At 39.5% G+C, this 26,656-nt stretch overlaps 1 protein-coding gene across 1 annotated transcript in view; it reads right to left on the bottom strand.

The window, feature by feature from the left end:
- Positions 1 to 26,656, bottom strand: part of RNF169 (ring finger protein 169) — a 92,224-nt gene that overhangs the window by 44,365 nt on the left and 21,203 nt on the right. Inside the window, exon 2 of the mRNA XM_008020153.3 lies at positions 11,903 to 11,976. Within this exon, the coding sequence (XP_008018344.2) occupies positions 11,903 to 11,976 (74 nt within the window). The remainder of the gene's footprint in view (positions 1 to 11,902; positions 11,977 to 26,656) is intronic.

Genomic DNA, 26,656 nt, shown 5'->3' with positions numbered 1-26,656 from the left:
ATAACCCTATAAGCTTGGTACTATGATATCTATCTTACAGACCAGAAAACTAAGACATGGAGAACTCAAATAGCTTGCCCAAATTCACATACTATTTAGTGGCAGAGCCAGGATTTGAACTCAAGAAGTCAGCTCTTAATCACACTACTGTTTCTCAGCTTAGGGTAAAATATCTACATCATCTGTATTATGATTTGTTGAACACCTGCATGTTTAAAAAAGTTTGCGATAAACAAAAAAGTTTACTCTCAAATGTAAACAACAAATAAGACCTTAAACCCTGATTTGAATCTGGAAAAATATAACCAAGTTTGCAATTTTAGAGGAACACTCATCACTGAAAGCAGATTACTTGTGAGTTTTTAAACAAATTTGGCTAGAGATGGGCATTTTAAAAATCAGTTTATCTTATGGAATCTTTTCTACATGTTATATTTTTAAAAGTTATTTCTGACTCTTGAATGGTTTTGGATTTAGGGAAAACATTGGCATATATGTGATATATTACAATATTTTCTATAATTCTATATAGCCATTAAAATGTTGACATAGATCTATATTAATATGGAAAACTTCATGTGATATGCTAAATTTTAAAAAGGCAGTAAAAGTGGCATGCATAATGTGATCTTAAATCTGTTTTTAAAGTCTTAAGCTTAAATTTCTGATAAACATTTAAACATGTTAATTAAGTGGCAGGATTACTGGCGATTTTCCCTTTCTGCTTTAAAACTTTTTGATAACCTGAATGTTTCTTTCCCAATTAACAGAAATGCACAATTCTGCTTATGTTCATAAGCAGAAAAAAAAAAGCTATTCTAATTTATTAAAAGCCTCACTCATTACATATTTTAACAAAATATTTTATTTTATACTAGAGACAACAGTGGCAACAGCTTCTGGAAAATTCCTTAATTTGGCTTCCAAGCAGTAAATGATTTTATTAATACTTAAACCATAAAAATAATTATACTAATATAGTAACCTTATAACTACTGATCCTGATCCTAAACAATAAGACAAGGAAAAACAGCACACTGCAGAAATAACCTGAATAACCTGCTATTCTAATTGAATTTGATCGTGTTTTGAATGCTCCAAGTGTGTTCTTTTCTTTGAAAAGCACATTATTTGACAAAACTGTTTCTCCACATCTGGGTAGTTACACATAGCAAAAGGAGACAACTATATCTAATGTTCTTGGATCCTGAACATCCTATAAGTTAACTGTTCTTCCCTCATGTAGTTAAAATTCAAACATTATACTCAGAATTTTTCCTTCTTAATACCACACCTGTTACCTGTACATCTTAAAGATGTACTATGAGATTCTGCACTTATCTTCTGGTTTTAGAAAGAGATATTCTAGCACATGCTAAAAGTGGGCATTTCTTCAAACATTATATAACATTTCAAAAGAAAGAAGAAAAAATAGCACTAGTGTAGGAAAAAAAACTCACCGGAAATCTTTTTTTTTTTTTTTTTTTTGAGACAGGGACTTGCTCTGTTGCTAAGGCAGGAGGGCGGGGATGCAAACACGACTCACTGCAGCCTCAACCACCCAGGCTCAAGCAATCTTCCCAGTTCAGCCTCCTGAGTAGCTGAAACCACACCCGGCTAACTTTTTAAAAATGTTTTTGTAGTGATGAGGTCTCACTATATTGCCCAGGTTGGTCTCGAACTCCTGGGTTCAAATGATCCTCCCACTTCAGCCTCCCAAAGTTCTGGGATTATAGATGTGAGCCACTGTGCCCAGCCAAATTCCTAGAAATCATAAAATATATCTAGCTGTATCATGAATCAGCCATATATACATCCTTACACAAGTCATTTCTAATAAGAGAAGGGGCTGTGAAACTAGATGATTAGAAATTCAATTAGATAAGTACTTGGTGAAGAGCTATGTGTAAGATATTACGTTAGATACGGTGGAGTTAAAAGAGACTAAAACAGATGTATCTTGGAAGATTTATAATCTAATAAGAAAAAGCTTTTAAAATAATCTGCTTATTCTGTGGTATAACAACATATTTTAAACTTTCTAGATAAATAAAGCTACTTTTAAAATAAATCAATAAAAATAAGAAAAAGGCCAGCTCAACAGTTCATGATACACTGCATAGCCAAATGGATTTAAGTGCAATGTTCTTTTTTTTTTTTTTTTTTAATTATACTTTAAGTTCTAGGGTACATGTGCATAACGTGCAGGTTTGTTACATATGTACACTTGTGCCATGTTGGTGTGCTGCACCCATCAACTCGTCAGCACCCATCAACTCATCATTTACATCAGGTATAACTCCCAATGCAATCCCTCCCCCCTCCCCCCTCCCCGTGATAGGCCCCGGTGTATGATGTTCCCCTTCCCGAGTCCAAGTGATCTCATTGTTCAGTTTCCACCTATGAGTGAGAACATGCGGTGTTTGGTTTTCTGTTCTTGCGACAGTTTGCTGAGAATGATGGTTTCCAGCTGCATCCATGCCCCTACAAAGAACACAAACTCATCCTTTTTTATGGCTGCATAGTATTCCATGGTGTATATGTGCCACATTTTCTTAATCCAGTCTGTCACTGATGGACATTTGGGTTGATTCCAAGTCTTTGCTATTGTGAATAGAGCCGCAATAAACATACGTGTGCATGTGTCTTTATAGCAGCATGATTTATAATCCTTTGGGTATATACCCAGTAATGGGATGGCTGGGTCATATGGTACTTCTAGTTCTAGATCCTTGAGGAATCGCCATACTGTTTTCCATAATGGTTGAACTAGTTTACAATCCCACCAACAGTGTAAAAGTGTTCCTATTTCTCCACATCCTCTCCAGCACCTGTTGTTTCCTGACTTTTTAATGATTGCCATTCTAACTGGTGTGAGATGGTATCTCACTGTGGTTTTGATTTGCATTTCTCTGATGGCCAGTGATGATGAGCATTTTTTCATGTGTCTGTTGGCTGTATGAATGTCCTCTTTTGAGAAATGTCTATTCATATCCTTTGCCCACTTTTTGATGGGGTTGTTTGTTTTTTTCTTGTACATTTGTTTGAGTTCTTTGTAGGTTCTGGATATTAGCCCTTTGTCAGATGAGTAGATTGCAAAAATTTTCTCCCATTCTGTAGGTTGCCTGTTCACTCTGGTAGTTTCTTTTGCTGTGCAGAAGCTCTTTACTTTAATGAGATCCCATTTGTCAATTTTGGCTTTTGTTGCCATTGCTTTTGGTGTTTTAGACATGAAGTCCTTGCCCATGCCTATGTCCTGAATGGTATTCCCTAGGTTTTCTTCTAGGGTTTTTATGGTATTAGGTCTAACATTTAAGTCTCTAATCCATCTTGAATTAATTTTTGTATAAGGAGTAAGGAAAGGATCCAGTTTCAGCTTTCTACTTATGGCTAGCCAATTTTCCCAGCACCATTTATTAAATAGGGAATCCTTTCCCCATTTCTTGTTTTTCTCAGGTTTATCAAAGATCAGATGGCTGTAGATGTGAGGTATTATTTCTGAGGACTCTGTTCTGTTCCATTGGTGTATACCTCTGTTTTGGTACCAGTACCATGCTGTTTTGGTTACTGTAGCCTTGTAGTCTAGTTTGAAGTCAGGTAGCGTGATGCCTCCAGCTTTGTTCTTTTGACTTAGGATTGTCTTGGCAACACGGGCTCTTTTTTGGTTCCATATGAACTTTAAAGCAGTTTTTCCAATTCTGTGAAGAAACTCATTGGTAGCTTGATGGGGATGGCATTGAATCTATAAATTACCTTGGGCAGTATGGCCATTTTCACGATACTGATTCTTCCTATCCATGAGCATGGTATGTTCTTCCATTTGTTTGTGTCCTCTTTTATTTCACTGAGCAGTGGTTTGTAGTTCTCCCTGAAGAGGTCCTTTACATCCCTAGTAAGTTGGATTCCTAGGTATTTTATTCTCTTTGAAGCAATTGTCAATGGAAGTTCATTCATGATTTGGCTCTCTGTTTGTCTGTTACTGGTGTATAAGAATGCTTGTGATTTTTGCACATTAATTTTGCATCCTGAGACTGCTGAAGTTGCTTATCAGCTTAAGGAGATTTTGGGCTGAGACGATGGGGTTTTCTAAATATACAATCATGTCATCTGCAAACAGGGACAATTTGACTTCTTCTTTTCCTAACTGAATACCCTTTATTTCTTTCTCTTGCCTGATTGCCCTAGCCAGAACTTCCAACACTATGTTGAATAGGAGTGGTGAGAGAGGGCATCCCTGTCTTGTGCCAGTTTTCAAAGGGAATTTTTCCAGTTTTTGCCCATTCAGTATGATATTGGCTGTGGGTTTGTCATAAATAGCTCTTATTATTTTGAGATACATTCATTCCATCAATACTGAATTTATGAGTGTTTTGAGCATGAAGAGCTGCTGAATTTTGTCAAAGGCCTTTTCTGCATCTATTGAGATAATCATGTGGTTTTTAGAGTCCTCAGAAATAATACCACACATCTACAGCCATCTGATCTTTGCAAACCTCAGAAAAACAAGAAATAGGGAAATGATTCCCTATTTAATTAATGGTGCTGGGAAAATTGGCTAGCCATAAGTAGAAAGCTGAAACTGGATCCTTTCCTTACTCCTTATACGAAAATTAATTCAAGATGGATTAGAGACTTAAATGTTAGACCTAATACCATAAAAACCCTAGAAGAAAACCTAGGGAATACCATTCAGGACATAGGCATGGGCAAGGACTTCATGTCTAAAACACCAAAAGCAACGGCAACAAAAGCCAAAATTGACAAATGGGATCTAATTAAACTAAAGAGCTTCTGCACAGCAAAAGAAACTACCATCAGAGTGAACAGGCAACCTACAGAATGGGAGAAAATTTTTGCAATCTACTCATCTGACAAAGGGCTAATATCCAGAACCTACAAAGAACTCAAACAAATGTACAAGAAAAAAACAAACAACCCCATCAAAAAGTGGGCAAAGGATATGAATAGACATTTCTCAAAAGAGGACATTCATACAGCCAACAGACACATGAAAAAATGCTCATCATCACTGGCCATCAGAGAAATGCAAATCAAAACCACAGTGAGATACCATCTCACACCAGTTAGAATGGCAATCATTAAAAAGTCAGGAAACAACAGGTGCTGGAGAGGATGTGGAGAAATAGAACACTTTTACACTGTTGGTGGGATTGTAAACTAGTTCAACCATTATGGAAAACAGTATGGCGATTCCTCAAGGATCTAGAACTAGAAGTACCATATGACCCAGCCAGCCCATTACTGGGTATATACCCAAAGGATTATAAATCATGCTGCTATAAAGACACATGCACACGTATGTTTATTGCGGCTCTATTCACAATAGCAAAGACTTGGAATCAACCCAAATGTCTATCAGTGACAGACTGGATTAAGAAAATGTGGCACATATACACCATGGAATACTATGCAGCCATAAAAAAAGATGAGTTTGTGTTCTTTGTAGGGACATGGATGCAGCTGGAAACCATCATTCTCAGCAAACTGTCGCAAGAACAGAAAACCAAACACTGCATGTTCTCACTCATAGGTGGAAACTGAACAATGAGATCACTTGGACTCGGGAAGGGGAACATCATACACCGGGGCCTATCACGGGGAGGGGGGCGGGGGGAGGGATTGCATTGGGAGTTATACCTGATGTAAATGACGAGTTGATGGGTGCTGACGAGTTGATGGGTGCAGCACGCCAACATGGCACAAGTATACATATGTAACAAACCTGCATGTTACCCACATGTACCCTAGAACTTAAATAATAAAAATAAATAAATAAAAAATAAAAGGCAAATTGTTATCCAACAAAACCATGTCTGCTTTATTTGTTTGTTTGTTTATTTATTTATTTTTAAGACAGAGTCACCCAGGATGGAGTGCCGTGATGCAATCACAGCTCACTTCAGCCTCAACCTCCTGGGCTCAAGCAATCTTCCTGCCTTAGCCTCCCGAGTAGCTAGGACTACAGGCACGTGCCACCATGTCCAACTAACTTATTTTTTTGTAGAGATGGGGTCCCACTATATTGCTCAGGCTGGTGTCAAACTCCTGGGCTCAAGGGATCCGCCTGCCTCAGTATCCCAAAGTGTTGGGATTACAGACATGAGCCACTGTGCCCAGCCTCTTACCATTTCCCACTTTCACTTCTAGGAATTTAATTGAAGGGATTGTATTTGCCCACATATGTTCGTGGGTGCTCAGCACAGCATTCCTTTAAAACTGGGGGAAACAGGCTGGGCCTGTAATCCCAACACTTTAGGAGGCCCAGGAGGGAGGACTGCTTGAGCCCAGTTCAAGTCCAGCCTGGGCAACACACTGGGCATGGTGGCATGTGCCTGTAATCTCAGCTATTTGGGAGGCTAAGATGGGAGGATCGCTTGAGCCCAGGAAACAAAAGTTGCGGTGAGCTGAGATCACACCACTGCACTCCGGCCTGGGTGACAGAGTGAGACCCTGTCTCAAAAAAAGAAAAAAAGAAAAAGAAAGAAAGAAAAGAAAAAGAAAAGTACCTATATTAAAAACACACACACCACCCTCTCCCCCCCAAAAAAATGCTGTTCAGTGGAAGAAAGCAAGTCACCAAATATATTGTATTATTTCTCAAAAATCCTTCCCTCCGGCCAAGTGTGGTGGCTCACACCTGTTATCCTGACACTTTGGGAGGCAGAGACAGGAGGACTGCTTGAGCTCAGCAGTTCAAGACCAGCCTGGACAATACAGCAAGACCCTCATCTCTACAGATATAAAAACTTTTCAAGTAGCCAGGCATGGTGGCGTGCTCCTATACCTCCAGCTACTCAGGAGGCTGATGCAAGTGGATCACTTAGAGCCCAGGATCCAAGTCAGCAATGAGCTATGATCCCACCACTGTGCTCCAGGCTAAGTAAGAGAGAGAGAATCTCTCTGTTCAAACAAACAAATGAACAACCTAGCTTCTTTGAAGTATTTAGCCTTAAACTGTAACACTCATGACCCCTCTCTGTCACTCTCCTTCATTCACAGAAAAACTTGGCACTTAAATTTTAACTTCTCTCCAACTACTCCAGTGATCATTCCTGAAGGTCTCAATATTGGTATACTCTCTCAGTTCCTTCACCTCCTCTTTAAATACATCTTTTTCTCCATCTTATTTCAGCTATCTACTCCATAGTCATACCCTAAACTGTGATATCCATAACTAAACTATCTCCCAAGGCTCACATTTAAGCCTTTTATATTGGGACCACCACTTCCTAGCTTTCCAGCTTTATTTATATATGCTAGCAATCCTACTTTTACAATTTTCAGCATCAAAGTTTCCAATCCATTGACCCTACAACTCTTTCACTGTGTATCACATCCTTTATGTACTCAATTTTCCCCTTAACCTAGATCCATCATCCAAAACTGTAACAACTTCCTTGTATACACCTCCCCATCTACCGCATCTCTCCATCATACTTCTGACAAAATCACAACCCCTGTTAAACCCAACATACTGCTTACTCTCAAAGTGTCCTAACCAGTCTTATTTCCATTGTTGTCCCAGGAGACAGAGGCAGCTAGTTGCCAACCCAATATCCATTTTCTCCTTCCTTACTAAGAGAACCCTGATTTTACTTAGGAAGTTAATGTTCCCAGCTAAAACATATGCTTCCCAGCCTCCCTAGTACCTAGGGCAGTTTGTGATATCCCCAGTGCCTCAGCACATACTAGTGGCACAATATTTCATTAACCAATGAATATATATCATGATCTCATTTATACAGAAGACTAAAGTATATGTATGTGTCTGCATGCACAGGTAAGCATATAAGGGGTCTAAGATAAATACTAAACTTGATTCTAGGTACTTCTGGGAAGGACAGTGGGAAGAAAGGTAAAACGGGACTTTCACATTTTGCTCTGATTATTTTTGCGTTATTTTTCTTATGTTAAAAAACGACAATTAACTACAACACATGCAGAGAGAAAAAAAATCTAAATATATTTAGAAATATATGCCTATTCACAGAATGATAAAATTTAGAAACTCATAGTGACCTCAGTAAGCATACTAACTCAAAAGCCTCTGGCTAGAAAAGATGTTAAGAACACAGCTCCCTGTCCTCAGTAGGCCCCTCGGTCTTGGTTCAGTACTGTTCTACAGTAGTCCCCCTACCCCAGCCTGGTTTGTTCCTAAATCTCCCACAGGTAATAGAATCTAGGATTTTTAAATAAAGTAATACCTTTTAAAAGAACTAGAATTAGGGGAATAAAAATTCTTGTTAACTTTTTACAGCCTTTATAAAGGTTTTTACTGTCACTTAAAGTAATAGCATATACTAAGTGAAAAGTATATTAGTAGCATATCACACATCAAATTAGTAATAATGAGTTGTATAGAATTAATTTCCACTTATTTTCCTTTGCTCAGCAGAAACTTTTGAAGATCTACTGAGATCTGTTTTAGAAATCATTATGTCACTTCAATAAAATCCTTCATTCCCATTTACTATTAATCCCTGTTCTCACACCCTATCCCAATGGACCACTAACCTATCTGTCACTACTATTTGTCTATTCTGGTCATTTTCTATAAATGGAATAACAATATATAATCTCTTATATCTGCCTTCTTTCACTTACCATCTTTTTGAGGTTCACCCATGTGGTAGCATGTATCAGTGGTTCACTCCTTTTTATTGCTGAATAGTATGCCATTGTATGGATATGCCATACTAATGCCTTTTAATGTTATGGCTTAGACTTCCATTTTCCAGGTTGTACAATGGATGCAGGATAACTTGGGTACTCGGGGTGGGTGAGAGGGACCAGTAACTAACTTTTATTTAAGCCAAATGATATAGATGAGTGTTTCTCAAATCCAATCCAGTTTATACAGGATGAGATTATCCTAGCTTCACTCAAAAACATTATGGCATCAGCCCCTTTTAAAACCACTGTCCCATACCTCTCCTCTAACAGGAACATAAATCACAGTTCCTCAAGGTTTCCTTCTCTCTCCCAAGGTTTATAAAAACCCCTACTCTTGCCAGGTATGGTGGCTCATACCTGTAATCCCAGCACTTTGGGAGGTGGAGGCAGGAGAATCGCTTGAACCTAGGAGGCAGAGGTTGTGGTGAGCCAAGATCGCGCCACTGTACTCCAGCCTGGGTAACAGAGCAAGACTCCGTCTCAAAAAAAAAAAAGAAAAACAACCCTACTCTTACTATGTCTTTTGCTTTACCTCCTTTTTCTACCTCCTACTCCTTGTTTTCTTTAAGATTACCTTCAAACTGACAGCTTCAAAATTTCCACATTTTCAAAATGTTTAAAAAGATATATTAGAAGTAAATATTGTATGTGCACATTCTGAAATTTTATTTAAGAACCTGTTCTTTTTGTGGTCCCTGAAAATAATTTCTTTTTCAACAGAAAAAAAACTTCGTAAGTAGTTTTAAAAGAGACAAAAACCTCACAATGCCAATATAAATGAAGCATGAAGATCCAAGTCAACATTTGACACCCTCATTCACAAGCAAAGATCAAAGAACATACAGTAACTAGCCACAGTTTCCTATTATCTTTTCTCTTTAATATGACCTTGTTAAACACTGATTTTTCTTTCAGTGAAAAACACCACAATAGTGATGGCAGCAGCAGCCTGCCTGGAGTGGGCACTGTGAAGATGCCAGCTGCAGTGGGAAAGACACAGCTGGGACTGTACGCTCCATGAAGCCGGAAGGAGTCAGTGGGAGCCAGGAACAGGTAGGAGCCATGCCCACTTTCAAGTTGAAGGGGCGGGATCTCTGCCATGCCAGATGTAGCTGCAGCCACCCAGCCATGACTGCAGGCATCCCTGTACTCTTGGGGGCTCCCAACCCCATCCCCTACCCCTACAGGCTCGGAAGTGCCTGCTCCCACTGCCTGGCCTCTCCCTACTCCCAGCACCCATGCCAATTTCAAAGGAAAGCTGTGACTGAGCCCAGGCACTGTCACTACCTGGCTGGGTGGGAGCAGACTCGGGGTGGTGCTGACATGCCAGCGCCCTGCCACCTCGGCCCCCTCTGGACTTTGGGCACCCCAGAGGACAGGAGGAAGGCTGTGGGAGTGCTGAGAGCAGGTTGGCACAGGCCTGCAAGTGCCCTGTGGCACAGCCTGGGCACTGTGGGTACCGTACAGGGCAGGGTGATGGTGGCAGGAGGTAGATAGGCTCTTGGGCAGAAAGGGGCGGATCCACCTTCAAGTTGGGGATGACTTGAAGCTGGGGGTTGGGCTGCCAGTTCTGCAGGCTGGAGTGAGAACTTACAGTGCTTTTTCCAGGCCTGCCGATGGACCAATCAGTATGCACTTCCTCCCCCCTGAAGCCCATAAAAGCCCTGGATTCAGCCAGACTCCAGCAGACATGGGGATGACCTGCCTGTGTAGGGGAGCTACCCACTGTGGATCTCCTCTCAGCTGAGTGCTGAGTAGATGTCCGGATGACCTGCCTGTGGAAAGGAGCTACCCACCTCAGTCTCTTGAGAGCTGTACTGTCACTCAATATAAAGCTTCTCTTCACCGTACTCACCCTCCAGTTGTCCACGTACCTCATTCTTTCTGGATGCGGGACAAGAACTTGGGACCGGGACAGAAAGAGCTGTAACACAAATGGCTGAAACACGTCCCTCACTCACCATGTTGCGGGCAACGAGAAAAGAGAGAAGAGCTGCAGCCCTTCAGGGAGCCCAGACCGAGGTGCTCCCGAGCCAGGGCTATGACACCCTCTTTGGGGCTCTGTGGTTCCTGGCATCTCCAAGCTTCCGGGCACCACCACGTTCCTCAGTGCCAGCAGTGGAAGCTGCTTGCAGTAGGCCTGGTCCAGCCACAGCCTCACAGGAGCCAGTGCCCACGCCAGCGCCTGGAGCTCCCTACCCAGTAGCAGCCAGTATGCCTGGCTGTGCACAGCAGCTGGACCCCATGCTCGCTTGCTCACGCACCCCTCCCCTCTGCACCTGGCTCGCCTTTGGCAGGCATGGGATCCAGGCTGGTAGTGCGAGCTGAGCACAGCCTGGCAGAACGAGCGGGCAGAACGAGCCCAGTAGGCCCAAGTAAAACTTGGGCAAAGGCACCACCAGCCACAGAGGTTTCCAGCTGGCAAAGCAACACCCCAAGGATCCTGTGACAATAGCATTATTGTCTCACCTCTATCTTATGATGATGCTTGATCCAGATTAAGTGGATCACTTACATTTACAAAATATTAGATGCTCACATGTAGAATGATTAATCAATTATAAAGCTGAGTGAGGAATGATGGTGCAGGGAGAGGGCTGGGAAAGAATGATACACATCTAGCAACATACTTCTTATTACCAACCTTTTTCACTTCTTAATTCTCTAGGTGATTCCCAATTAGTTTGAAAACATCATAAATAAGATGATATGGACACAGATAAAAAGCTTTCCTAATGGCAAATGTTTTCTAACTAGGAAATTATTTCACTATCCCCTTACTGACCTACATGACAGTTCTTTTGGAGTATTTAATAGAGTGAGCAATAATGGATAACACCAGCTACACGTAATTAGAAGAACCTTGCGAGATAAAGAAAAATAATACAAGCAATTATTAGCAAGGGCACCTATTAAAAGTACCAAGAATACCTCTCTCTGGTGGCCAGTTACTGCAGTTGGCATGTGACAGACTCTGTGAACTATATCTTCATCTTTGAAAAGACAAATAAAAAGGCAATCTTGGGTTAAGGTTTACTCTACTTCCATTATAGCTCCAAATCTAACTAGGCTGGTACAAGGTAGTGTGCAGAAAGGCTCTGCATTATAAATTTTTTAAAACCTGATAAATCCAGACTCCCACTAAGCATTCTTCAATGTCATTATTTCAATCTACTTTAAGAAAATTAATGACATGATAATACTATACCTTTCTCAAGCTTTCATATTCCTCACGAAGTTCCCCAGGCTTGCTTAATTTGATTGGTGCTCTGAATATAAAGTCTGAAAGAAAGGGAAAAGAAAATACTTTTTAACAGGACTTTCTAGGAAGGAACTAGTATCTTGTCCTACTGCTGCCCCTATACTATAAATCACATTAGAAACTGTGGTCATCTCAATTTGAATATGCATTCTTTCACTTAACAAATATTTATCAAAGGTGACAAATCAGGCACCGTTCTAAGCACTGAGGAGCAGCACTGCACAATAAAGTCCTTGTTCTCATGTAGCTCATAATCTTGTGGAAGGAAACAGACAGCAAACAAACAAGAGTGTGTGTGTGTGTGTGTGTGTGTGCGCGTGCGAGCAACAGCTGCTGTACTAAGTGCTATGGGGGAAAAGAAGTATAGGATATATATGGTTGTCTAGAAGGGTCTAACTAATAAAGTGACATGTTAAAAGACCTCAAGGAAAAACAACATTTAAAGCTCTTGAGTTCAATGTTACTGAGTGGCATTTAAAATAAGCTGGAGTTTTATTCATAATACTGTATTTTTCTATTTCTTTCTCAACACTGCCAAAGAATTTTCCTGTAAAAACTTGCATCTAATCTTGTGTATATTTTCAGTATATAACTTGATTTGTTTTTATCCTCAAAGCCTTCAGTGATTTTGACTGGCCTATAGAATAAAGTCAAAACTTTTCAACATCATTCAAGATTCTTCAGAGACTGACCACAACTTTATCTTTCTAAAGCACTGTGCAGCTCAACACTTGACTGTCTTGTCACAACATATACATGCCATACGGTATTTTAAAACCGTTTATGCTGTTTTCTCAACTGAAATTCTGTCTTTTCCCCTTCTTTCTATGTATTTTTAAATCCAAGATGTTGGACCCGTAAGAGGCACAATACATGTGGGTTATATAAATAAATGATAAAAATCAAAGCTAAGAACAGAATGGTAAGTCTTAAATACTATCAAAAAGGTGGAGGAGAGTATACACTTCTGTCTCCTTAAATGTACATAACACTTCTTTATACCCTCAATGTATATTTGGTGGTCTAAATATATATTAATTTTAAAGACTTAATAACTCTGCATCCCACTGAGGTTGATAAATATTCATTATAGAAAAGTAGTCTCCCCAGAAAGTTGCCTTTTGTCCTTTTTCAGTTGTCTCAACTATCTTATTTTTTTCCCTGCATTTCCCTCACACAAGAATCAACTATTTTAGAAAGACTCTTAATTAGTATACTGAGTAATGCAGAAGATATTTAGATAGAAACATTGGACCTAAAGCAAATACAGAAAACAGTAACATAAACCTTTTCCAACCACTACAGAATTATTAGACCCTAGGTTCGGGAGGCAAACATTCCATCACCTTCACCCACTTGAAAAAGAAGTCCTGGGCAACATAGTAAGACCCTATCTCTACAAAAAATAAAAAATGAGCCAGGTGTGGTAGCATGTGCCTGTAGTCCCAGCTACTTGGGAAGCCGAGGTGGGAGGATCACTTGAGGCCAGGAGGTTGAGGCTGCAGTGAGCTGAGATCATGCCACCGCACTCCAGCCTGGGCAACAGAACAAGACCCTGTCTCAAAAATAAAAAAGTCCTGATGATTATTTTAGTCCCTTAAGCACATTCAGAATTATAGGCAAATAGTGTTAAAATTAGATGCTTAAAAAAATAAAAATAAAGGGATGGAAAGCCTTAAGGCAAGTGAGTAGTTTACATCCATTTACTGAAAACCTACTACATGTGTATTAATGTAAATACACATTTTTTTCTCAGTGAATTTTCATAGAAACTTGATAAGGTAGGTATTATGCCCATTTTACAGTAAGAAAACTGAGGGATTAAATGACTTAGCCCAAGGTTACAGAGCTAATGCATGGCGAAGCAGGGAGAAAAGCTTTAACAGGAATCAAGAAGGAAATACAAAATGATTCAAAAGGTAACCCATCTAGAGCTGAGCTGACTCTCTCCCCTTTTACAAACCCCATTGTAGTGGCCCTCCTTGAATAAAATCTTCCTTACTATCTCTTTTAAAACAAGAGCAACCCATCAAGAAGATGTAACAATGATAAAACCTGTATGAACCTACAACACAGTAAAAATTAATGACTATATAGAGAAATTAATCAAAAATTAATGTAAGAAATTTTTTAACACACTGCAATTAAAAACAGATAGATCAGGCCAAGCACATACCTGTAATCCAAGCACTTTGGGAGGCCGAGGCAGGCAGATCACTTGAGGCCAGGAGTTCAAAACCAGCCTGGTCAACATGGTGAAACCCCAGTTCTACTAAAAATATTTAAAAAATTAGCTGGGCGTGGTGGTGGGCACCTGTAATCCCAGCAACTCAGGAGGCTTGAGGCAGGACAATCACTTGAACCCAGGAGGCGGAAGTTGCAGTGAGTCGAGATCATGCCACTGTACTCCAGCCTGGGTGACACAGTGAGACTCCATTTCAGGAAAAAAAAACAACAAAACAAAACGAAATGGATCAGGCAGACCAAAAGGTTTATATAGAAAAATTGAACAATAAAATTAATGTGGTTGTGTGTGTGTGTGTATATATATGTGTGTGCGTGTGTGTGTATGTTTATGTATATATTAAACCCCCAATGAATAGAATATATACCTCTTAAGGCAAACAATTTAAAATACTGATGATACATTAGGTCATAAAGATGCTTCAAAAAATTTCAAAGAATTTGTATTACTCTTTGATCCTGGATGCCATTTTCCCAGCCTAGTTTTCTAGCTACCAAGGTGGTAATTCTGGGCTACCTAATATTCTTTTTCAATAAGTTCCTTTTCTGATTCAATTTGCCAGAGTAGATTTCTGTCGATTGCAACAACCCTAGCTGATTCAGTTTTTTACATGGTATCTTGAAATAACCAACAAACCAGTCTCTAGTAAAACTGATTAAGAAAAAAAGAGAGAAGATAAAATTATATTAAGAATAAAAAGTTCTAAATACAGACAACAAGGTGAGTTTAAATCTCCAGAGACTATTAAAAGAATGCTGTAATGAATATCTTGCATGTATATCATTTTACATGAGTGCAGGTGTATCCATAGGATAAACTGCTAGACTCAGAATCCCTGGGTCAAAGGATATGTGCTTTTTGAGAAGTAACACCAAATTGCCCCTCTGTCATGAAGCCTATATCAATTTACAGTCCTACCAGCAATGCATGGGAGTGCCATTTCCTCACACCTCCTTTTCACTTTTTTTAGAGACGAGGCCTCGCAGTGTTGCCCAGGAGGGAGTGCAGTGGCTATTCACAGGTACAATCATAGTGACCTATGGCCTCAAACTCCCAGCTTCAAGAGATCCTCCTGCCTTAAGCCTTCCAAGAAGCCCATCTACTCACATCTTTTCCAACACCATGAGTGCTGAAACCTTTTAGCTTTGCTAATCTAACAGATGAAATTTTGCATTTTATATGCTTATATTTTATGAGTGAAATTGAGTATTTCTATATGGTTAAGAGTAATCTGCATTTCTTTTGATATGAAATGCATATGCATTTCCTTACTCCTACTTATACTAACATTTTCTTCTTGATTTGTTAAGAAAAATTAGCTTTATATTACATGACTAGCAATACTTTTCCCGGTTTATCTCTTGTGTTGACTTTGTTTATAGTGGTTATTTTTATGTAGTTATATTAATCAAACTTTTCTTTTATGGCTTTTGCATTTTTCATTATATTTGGACAGACTTTCCTTTAGGCCAAGATACAAAAACAAATTCCATCACATTTTCTTCTGGTAGAATGCATAAGATTCTTCTCAGATCTACTTTTTAAAAATTATAAATCTTTATTTTTATTTGAGAAGCAACATAAGGAACATAATCTTATTCAGGCTTATAAATAAGCATACTATCCAACACAAGAAACCAAAAATATTTTAGCAATAGTCTGTTAGAAATGGTAATTTTCACTTACTGTTGGAGAATTTGCTCTCTCTAAAATACTTCACTGATATTTAGCACAAAATGTCTCAGGAGCTTAACATCTTCATTTTTTACACAGTAAGCCTGATCTCCAACTTAGAAGGTTCAGAGCCTTGGATAAGTCAGTCTCAACTTCCTCTTCTGTAAAATCAGAATACCTATCATCACAGGCTATTATAAGGATCAGATGAGTGCAGTAAGAGTAAAAACACTTTGCAAACTATTTCAGCCAGTAGAGTGGCATGCAGCAGAATTTACTAAGTATAAAATTCTCTCTGGTATTGTTGGGACAGCATTCTTTAAATTGTGGTTTGGTTCAACTTACTTGCAAGTACAATCTATATGAAACAAAGACAATCTCCAGGTGTGGTGGCTCATGCCTATAATTCCAGCAATTTGGGAAGCTAAGGAGAGAGGATCTCTCGAGGTCAGATGTTTGAAACCAGCCTGAGCAACACACAGAGACCTCATCTCTGCAAAAAACAAACAAAAATTAAATAACAACAACAAAAACCCAACAATTAGCAAGGCATGATGGTGCACACCTATAGTTCCAGCTACTCAGGAGGCTGTGGCAGGAGGACTGCTTGAGCCCAGGAGTTCGAGGCTGTAGTGAGCCATGACTGTGCCCCTGCACTCCAGACTGGGCAACAGAACAAGACTTCAACTCTTAAAAAAAAGAAGAAACAGGCCGGGCGCGGTGGCTCACGCCTGTAATCCCAGCACTTTGAGAGGCCGAGGCGGGCAGATCACAAGGTCAGGAGATCAAGACCATCCTGGCTAACATGGTGAAACCCCGTCTCTACTAGAAATACAAAAATTAGCCAGGCGTGGTGGCGGGTGCCTGTAGTCCCAGCTCCTAGGAAGGCTGAGGCAGGAGAATGGCATGAACCTGGGAGGCGGAGCTTGCAGTGAGCTGAGATTGCGCCACTGCATTCCAGCCTGGGCCACAGAACAAGACTCCATCTCAAAAAAAAAAAAAAAAAAAGAAAAGAAAAGAAACAAAGATGCTAGATATATTACATGAAGTTAAATTCACTTTGGGATATTTATTTAAAAATCTCAAAGTTCATATAAGATCAAGGAGGAACTCAGCATAATGACTGAAATCTTAGTATTCCTCTGGCTTATTTGACTGCAAAAGGTGATAGGCAGGGGTAGAGGTAGGGTACCAGTTTATATTCACCAAAATTAGTACTGATATTAATCAGTTTAGTTGGATTAAGATGAACAATGTTTAATGCTTTAAGAATCATTTTTTGCCCCAACAGGACTGTGCTACGGTAAATGACACCATGCCCAAAAGCTCAAAAATTACATACAAAGTAAAGTACTTCTTGAATACTAAAACAGTTAAGCATAAAAGGTTGTGAATTGGTCCAAAGTGATATTAACTTAAACATTTAATCCTATGTTCTATTTTAGCAGTACCCTCTAAAAATGCTAAGATGGAAAAAAAAATCCTCGCCTTTATGGGTTTTCAAAAAGAACATAACACTAGGTTTAGATACCTGCTCTGTCAATTAAGTGAGAGTATTTAGAAATGTCAAAACTTAAATGGTGCCTTGGGAAATTTTATATTTTACACACACACACACACACACACACACGTTGAAGCCTCTCTTTGCCATAGTCTTCCTGTCTGTCAAATGGGGATCAAAATGCAGGCCAAGCTACCTCACAGGAATGCAGAAGACCACAATTAAAAGTAACAGTAGTAGTAACCAGTGAAGAATCCCCATAATAAGTAAAAACAGCCAACGTTTAATGAAAAGCACACTCTATGCTAAATGTTGCATGCATGCATATGCACAAGTGCACACATGTACACATACACACAGAGCAGAAAAGGGTTGACACGGCAGGCCTGTCTATCCTTTTCTTTCTTTCTAACATGTCAGTGGGAGAAGATGTCTATCCTTAAAAAGGTCTGCTTCCAAGGCTTGCCCTTGGCTGGTGCCTAGAAACTTGGATGTCAGGAGGGTTCCCACCCTCCTTAACTGATGAGTTGTTCACTGTACCTAAACTATAGAAACAATATAATTATGCCAAACATCTGCTTTTCTGTGGGGAAATTCTGGCATGTGCTAGGTAGAGGGTGCCTATGTGATCAGCTAACACAAACCCTAGTCACTAAGTCTCTAACGAGTTTCCCTGGTTGGGAACATTTCACACGTCACAACTCCTCGCTAGGGTATTAAGCACACCTTGTGTGCCTCCACTGAGAGAGGACTTCAGAAGCTTGTAATTGATTTTCCCCAGACTTTGTCCCACACGCCTTCTCCCTCTACTGATTTTGCTCGGTGTCTTTTCACTGTAATAAATCACAGCAGAGAATACAACTACGTATTGAGTCCTTTAAGTTCACTGAGCAAATCAATGAACCTGTGGGTGGTCTTGGAGACCTCCCAACACATACATACAACACATGTCATGAACTGAAAATCTCTTTAGATCACAGTTTCAATCTCAGAAATGAAGGCAATACATCAGATAACTTCTAAAGTTAGTGATTCAGTAACAATACTTTGAATTCACTTTTATTTCCTACTCAGTATGGTTCTCTAAATTTTTTAAATCTCCATTAAAGTATAATATTATAGGTAAAATGCTATTAGGATTTCAAACTTACATTAAGAGCATGTATAACATCAAAATAACTTCTTTGAAGCCTTGTGAAATGTGGTGTTTCAATCCACCTGGACAATTATGAGAAAGGAACCGGGAAAAGGCCAGAAAAATGAAGATCTGCCCCTTTTAAATCAAAGTCTCATAACATCTCTTAAAGGTGAATGGAGAACATGTAATGCATTCAACAGTATCAATTATGCCAAGACAGTTATTAGGAAGCTTTCAGTTTCCCGGATTTTTACTAAAGAAAGAACAATGACATACAATAAAACAATTGTTTCTGCTGATGTGAGACTACTTTTCTTAATTTTCTCTTTACTTCCCCTTCCTTCCTGGTGTCACATGTCAGCTTCCTCCACCCCAAAAGAGGAAATTGTGGGTGAAATGACAGCAATACTACCCCACCACAAAAGCAGAGCAACAAGATGTCAAGTCAGAACCAGAAAAGGCAACATCATCTTCCTCAGTCCAGAGGAGTTAGTCACAAATCTACTAATCCTTCTACCAGCTTTTACAGGGATTTTTAAGTGTTTGGCAGCACAGAAACAACAATTCACCCTTCCTTCACCTCACAGAACAGAAATACTGGAAACTACTTCAGATGTCACTGACATACTGAATATCTTAGCATTCATAAATGAATCTAACGGTTGAAGTACTTTCTTAATGCCTATCCTTTGACTATTACTATGCTTAACAGGAAGAGAAACTCTCTAAGGATATGATGCCTTAAGAATGACATGCACCTGCGGCCAGTGACCTAAAATGAATCTTATGTGAATTATAGGAACAGCTATAGTTCCCTGAAGATCCTTCCTGAAAAAGGATTTTCACTTGGTCAGAGTGACTGCTTATTAATAAAGGTAAACAAACAAAACAAACTACAAGACAGGCATGTTGCTAATTGCATCAAACCATCAGGAATGAAGTGTCATTGTCAAAGCATCCACACTCAATGCAAAATTAAAAAAACAACCTCACTCAACAGTGATGGGAAGATGCTGTCCCAAAAACTCTCAAATCCAAAGGAAAGCATCCCTTGGTACCTGAGTATGCGTGAGTTTTTACCCCTGTACATTCATTTTCTATAACTGCAGCAGAATGAAAAAGAATTTTGGACTTACTGAGTCCCAAAACCAAGATACTCATTTGAATAGTCCCACGTACTAGCTACTTGTCTTTGAACTAATTGAAAAAAAAACAAACTCTTTGCACATGAATTTCCTCATGTGTAACTTGGTAATAATACAATCATATATCAGAACTATAGACAAGATTAAATTAATGTTGAATTCAAAAGCTTGTAAACTGTTGTTTGCCAAATTATTTAGCACTATACAAATACATAGTTACATATAATACAGTTATACTAATATCTGTTATAAAATGGTTAACTGAGGACTAATGTGTTTCCTTCAAACATACAGAATTTCTGTAATCACAAGAGTTGATGCTATACCACTTATATTTCAACATGACATAAGAGGCCATCCATATCAGTGGTCCCCAGCTTTTTTGGCACAAGGGACCAGTTTTCTGGAAGACAGTTTTTCCACTGACTGGTGTAGGGGTTGTGGGGGGAGCAGATGGTTTCGAGATGAAACTATTCCACCTCAGATCATCAGGTATTAGCTTGTCATAGGACAGCACAGCCTACCTAGATCCCTTGCATTCACAGTTCACAAAAGGGTTCATGCTCCTATGAGAATCTAATGCTGCCACTCATTTGCTGTGTGGCCATGTTCCTAATAGGCCATGGACCGGTACCAGTCCGCAGCCCAGGGGTTGGGGACCCTGATCTATATGACGTGGATCTGCCTATCTCTTCATCTTCATACCACTTCATTCCCTGCCTATTTTACATTCCATCAACAACTATGGTTCTTGCCCTAAACCATGCTATTTCTGCCTCTATGCCTCTGCCTGAAATGCCCTCACTTTCCACACTTAACTCTCCACAGTCGCTTCACAGGAAGCTAAAAACAACTCATCCTTAAAACTCAGTTTAAATTTGTACAAAGCATAAGATAATAAAACAAAGCCAAAAGATGAACTTAGAAAAAGTTATTTGCCACACATATAATAAAAGGTTAATTTCCATTTCTATCACCACCAGCAGCATCATTACAGTGGCTGGCAGTTATGTAGCATGCCAGGTCCATTTCTAAGCCCTGAATATTAACTAACTCAACTTCATAATGACTCTATGGGAAAGTGCTATGGTTATCCGCATTTTACAGATGAGGACACTGAGGTACACAGAGTTTAACTTGCTAAGGCTACCACTGCTATAAGTGAAAGCTATGATTTAACACAAGCAATCTAGATCCAGCGTCTGTCTGTGCACCTACGCACTATGCCTTATATATATGTATAAGCCTAACAACCCCATACAACAATGGATAAAGGACATGCACCAGCAGTTCATAGTATAGAAAAATAAAAACTAAAAACACTTTTGTATCAAGTTGGCAGAGAACAAAAAGTTTCATAAGACGAGTTATCAAGGCTATGCTTTATCTTAAAGATATATATGTGTACAAATACATACATACAAGAATGTTCACTGCTGATTACTCACCATACTAAAGACTAGGAACAACCTAAATGTCCTTCAAATAAAGACTGATTAAATAATTAGATGATGGGGAGACACATGGATCTATTTCTATACTGTCTGGTTTTATTCCTGTTCTGGTCTCTGGGTTTACCTGTAATTTTTGTTAGAATGTCATTCATTGTGTATGAAAAACTGTAAAAGCTGTTGGTGATGTTATATTCCCACAGAGAATTCACCATGTTCTCTGATAGGAAGTTAGAATGAGGGGGCAGATCACTTCACAATCCAAACATGACATGAGCTGACTCAAAGCCAGCTGCAGTATAAAGTTTGTACAGCTCATTCTCCCCTAGTTTGTAGCCCTCCAAAGATCCAACTGAGATCAGTGTTTTCCAAGCCTATCTTCCTTGAAAGATCATGAACTTTTTCTCTTCAACACTGGAGAACTGTTAGAGTCTGCCTTGCATTTCAGTAGCTTTCTGCGAGGCTTCTTAGCCTTTTACCCCGCACAGTTAACAATCAGCAAACACCCTGGGAGTTAGGTAGTGGGGAAGTAGGTGGAGGGGGCAGGAGGCTATACATCTCTTCTCTTTGGGATCTTGGACTCTCAGGTTCTGGTTGCCTTGGCAGCTCTGAACTACAATTTTTGTATCCTCAGTCTCATGAAGAAAGCACTGCTGACGTTTTTGCCTCTTAATAGCTGCACTCTCATTTTGCCAAGAATCCACAAATGTCTGAAATCCTGGCTGCCTTGGCAACTTACAATGCCTTCCTATAGATTTTTTTAAATCAAGCTTTTCTAGTTATTCTCAACAGGAGTTTTTGTCTGCTACAATCTACTTCATCATAGACAGAAGCAAAATCTACATACTTCATAAGCAGTGGAGAATATAAGATTTTCATGATGAAACTACAAGCCAAAAATTAACACCATTTTTTAAAGTATGAAATGATGCACATAAGGCAAGTGTGCATACGTATGTAAATCTGAGGAAAGGAAAAAGGATCAATGAGGCTGAATTCTTAAAGGCAAGCCTTCCTGGAGGAGGTGAATTATGTTAGGCATTAAGAACAAGTACTAGCAAGGAAAAAGCCATTTCTGGCAAAGGAAACTTCACGAGCAAAGGCAGAAATGACTATGTTGTGTCAAGTGGACTGGGATAGGGTGGGTGGGCAGTAATGCTGGATAGATGAGATTTGAAGATGTAGTCACCATAGATTAAGAGGGTAAAGAGGGAATGAACAGCAAGGAAGAAAACAAAAGTAGAGAGCATTCTTTGAGAGTCAAGAAAGGGACATAATAAAGAGCAGAACGCGGGTGATCCAAGTCCTAAATAAATGTACAACCTTACAAGGAAAGCAAAAACATACTTGGGTGAAACAACTATAGAATGTCAAAAGAGTTATAAAACTAAATACCTAAGTACTGCAAGAGGTGGAGGTGCACAACAGCAAAAGGAAGGTAATGAAACAAAGCACATCTTTTACAATGAAACATATGTTAAGTGCAGAGATACACAAGAAACGAGACAATTATCCATATTTATCTCATATTTACCTGCTTAGCAGGGCACAGTGGCACATGCCTGTAGTCCCAGCTACTCAGAATGCTAGAGTGGGAGGACTGCGAGTTTGAGGCCAACCCCAGGGAAAGTAGGGAAACCCCATCTCCAAAAAAAAAATCAGCCAGTCAAATTTACCTGCTTATATTATCCACTAAACCTTGAATAACTACTGTCAAATGAAATAAGTAAAAGGAGAAACTTCAATGTTTAAAATAAATGCACCATTTAAAAGTAGGAAGGTAGAAATACAGGAGTGAACAACAAATATACTCTAAAACCAAACTATTGTAAATAACTTTTTTTGAGAAGAAAATAAAATCAGCTAGAACTGAACCCCCTCAAAAAATAAAACAAAAATAAAACCAAACTAAAGTGTTTCCCATTTTATCTATTTTTTGGTTTACTCCTTCTGATTCTCCAAGAATACAGATAGCCCAGTACCAACTGTCTTAAAACTAATGCAATTTTCACCTACCCCCTTGCCTAAGACAAGTAACAATTTACAATAGGCAATATAAAGAGTGTTTACCTGGGAACAAGAGGAAATACACAGAGAGAAAGTTGAACTAAGCTAATAAAATTTAATATCAAATTCTAAGGCTGCTTACTTAGGTTCTATAATTTACACCACCAATTACTACTGTGTTTTTAAACTGTTCTTTGGCAAAGTACTAATCAAACAGAAATGCCACAGCCCACACAAGAACTTATAAAATGCTATGTAACATTTGATCTAGTAATTTAATTTCTAGGAACTGATCTAAGAGAGTTATCTGAAATACAGCAAAACTTTCACATAAAAATATTTTCATTGCAACATTGTTAACAATTGCAAAATAAAAATCAAGGATAACCTAACTGTCCAATACTGAGAAATGGTTAGGCTAATTATGAACAGACCATATACTTGTACTATTATTCAGTCACTAAAGCTGTATACTTTTAATAATATGCAGTATTGCTTTCGTAAGATGGGAAACTGCTTAGGTTAGTGAAAGATGCAAGACACCTGCATGGTAAATGCACCTGATAGCAATAACTTCAGCATACCCTGAGAATAACCGATATAGTGGACACATCTGAATGTGTGTTCCAAGCTAGGGAATCTGGGAGTGGCCAACTCAGAAATTCATTCCTTGTCTATGAGGAACATCTGAGCCCCTGTCCAGTGGAACCTGGGCCACATAAGACGTCCTGACTTTTGAGTTGAATGAAGGGGGCCAGGTGGAGGTTGTTAAATAAAGGGTGCTACATAAAAATACTATAGAAACTGCAGGCCTTTTGAAAGTGGCTGCAGTTTTCTCACCCAGCCTGCCACCACTGGAGTCTCTCCCTGTATGTAAATCCCCCAGGAAAACTCCATGTCGCGTTTATTGGCTGAGTCTCTTCTTTGGCCTCTTGAACCTGGTGCCATCCCCACTGGAGCTGACAGGGGTTTGGCACAACATCACCAGATTAAGTATACCTTATAATCTCAAACATGAAAAACCATTAAACACAGAAACAACAATAACATACTGGAAAAAGAAACAGTGACATAATCGTAGAACTCACAAATGGAAAAAAAATCGTGATAACATATCAAGTTATCATATGTAAATGTGTAAGAATGATAGAAACAGTCACTAGAGATTAGTAGGTTAAAGAGGGAATGAGCAATGAGGAAGAAGGGAGGTGCTGTAGAAAGAGAAAATATAAAAAGTAAAGGCATGAGGCCGGGCGCGGTGGCTCAAGCCTGTAATCCCAGCACTTTGGGAGGCCGAGACGGGCGGATCACGAGGTCAGGAGATCGAGACTATCCTGGCTAACACAGTGAAACCCCGTCTCTACTAAAAAAATACAAAAAAAAAAAAAAAAAAAAAAAAAAAAAACTAGGCGGGCGAGGTGGCGGGCGCCTGTAGTCCCAGCTACTCGGGAGGCTGAGGCAGGAGAATGGCGTAAACCCGGAGAATGGCGTAAACCCGGGAGGCGGAGCTTGCAGTGAGCTGAGATCCGGCCACTGCACTCCAGCCTGGACTACACAGCGAGTCTCCGTCACACACACACACAAAAAAAAGTAAAGGCATGAAACTCTTTTCCCAAAACATTTATAATGCAATTTATTAGCTAAGACTAATTCATAAAAAGCTTTAAAAATAGTTTTAAATAACTAGGGAGATGATGACAGATGCAATGTCACAAAATAACTGCCAAATGAATCTTACAAACAAACGCGGCAGTTAAGAGTATACAGGAAAAAGAGAACAGGGCTGGGAAGGAGAAGCAAAGCTTTCACAAGATGAGATGAAGCTGCATCTGGCCTGCTGACCATAGTTTGCCAATCTCTGGATTAGCAAGAAAGACAAATTAAGACAGTTGAGGCTGGGCGTGGTAGCTCATGTCGGTAATTCCATCACTTTGGGAGGCCAAGGCAGGAGAATCTCTTAAGACTAGCAGTTTGAGACCAGCCCGGGCAACATAATGAGACCCCTGCACAAAAAATAAAAAATTGGCCAAGTATGGTGGTGCATATTTGTAGTCCCAGCTACTTAGGAGGCTGAGGTGGGAGGATCACTTGCTGCAATGAGCCTTGATGTGCCACTGCACTCAAACCTGGGCGACAGAGCAAGACTGTCTCAAAAAAAAAAAAAAAAAATTAAGACAATTCAGCTCCCCTCAGAAAACGAATTCTTTAAAAGACCACAGTGCAAAATGATGCTGTCATGAAAGCAGACTTTCTCACTGGTTGATTCAGGAAAAAAAAAAAAAAATTTAAGACAACCGAGATCAACAGGATTTGCAAAAGCAGGTTATCAGATAAGAGTAGAGTCAAAGTGAATAAGATTTCCTGTTGAATCCAGAAATGGCCCCAACAACAAGGCTTTGTTGTTAGGTAATCCACACTGGATCAGCATAGTCAAAGCAGCAAGAGGCACACTTGAGGTCACGGAAAACACAGACATAGGAATGCTGCTAAAATGAAGGCTTTGGACCTTATGGCCTTTTATCCTAGGCAGACCAAGACCATGTGGTTGTCCCCACTACCACATCTACCACCACCATGGTACAAAATCCTTTGGAATTAAGTTTTGCCCTGTTTGAGGCAAAGAATTATTCCTGTTAGTCCACAAGGTAGAATGACACCAGAAAAAAAGTGCAGGATTTGGAACCAGACAGACCCGCAGTCACCTAGTGACTATGTGCCTACCAGTATTTATCTTTACTAAGCCTGTGTCTTCATTCATAAAATGGGAGTAGCACTTACCTCAACACAGTTGTTCATCTCACCTAATCCTCTAATACCTACTTGGTATAGATGGTAGGCATTCAATGGTAAGTAACTGGCCTCCCTGTCTCTTAGACTCTGTCTTCCCATCTATCTTTCACATTGCTTCCCATTCTTTATAAAGAGAACTGACCCTACCACCCTCCCACTTAATAACTTTTATTGGCTTCCCATTGCCTCCAAGATTTGTAAACAGGACCCAATCTGCCACTTCAGCCAATCTTCTACTATTCCTTCACTACTCCTTTTCTCCTCAGCCCTCACACATCTCCCTAATCCTAGATATGCCATACCCTGCCTCCACTAGGACTTTATATATGCCACGTCCTCCTCCCAAAATGATTTTGTTCCCTTTTCACTATATGATTTGCTATTCATACTTCAAAACCCTGTTCACTGCTCTCTCCTTTGCAAAGTTTTCCCACTAACCCAGAGAGAATTGTGTTAGCTTCCTGTAGGCCCTCATGGCATTCTGCACTTATCTCAATTGTAGTAACATTTACTACTTGTGTTATAATTACTTGACTTTGCCTCTGACTTCCTAATTTGAAGTTAGGGATGATCTCTAGGTATGTGTCTCAGTGTCAGACAATGGCTCAATTTTTTTTTTTTTTTTTTTTTTTTTGCTGAATCAACCAATGAGAAAGTCTGCTTTCATGACAGCATCATTTTGCACTATGGTCTTTTAAAGAATTCGTTTTCTGAAGGGAGCTGAATTTTGTAAAGTTTTTCTTTATAAT

This window comes from Chlorocebus sabaeus, chromosome 1 (assembly GCF_047675955.1).
Source record: "Chlorocebus sabaeus isolate Y175 chromosome 1, mChlSab1.0.hap1, whole genome shotgun sequence".
Taxonomy (NCBI): Eukaryota; Metazoa; Chordata; class Mammalia; order Primates; family Cercopithecidae; genus Chlorocebus; species Chlorocebus sabaeus.
The sequence above is the reverse complement of the archived record's forward strand: the minus strand, read 5'-3'. Positions and strand labels throughout refer to the sequence as shown.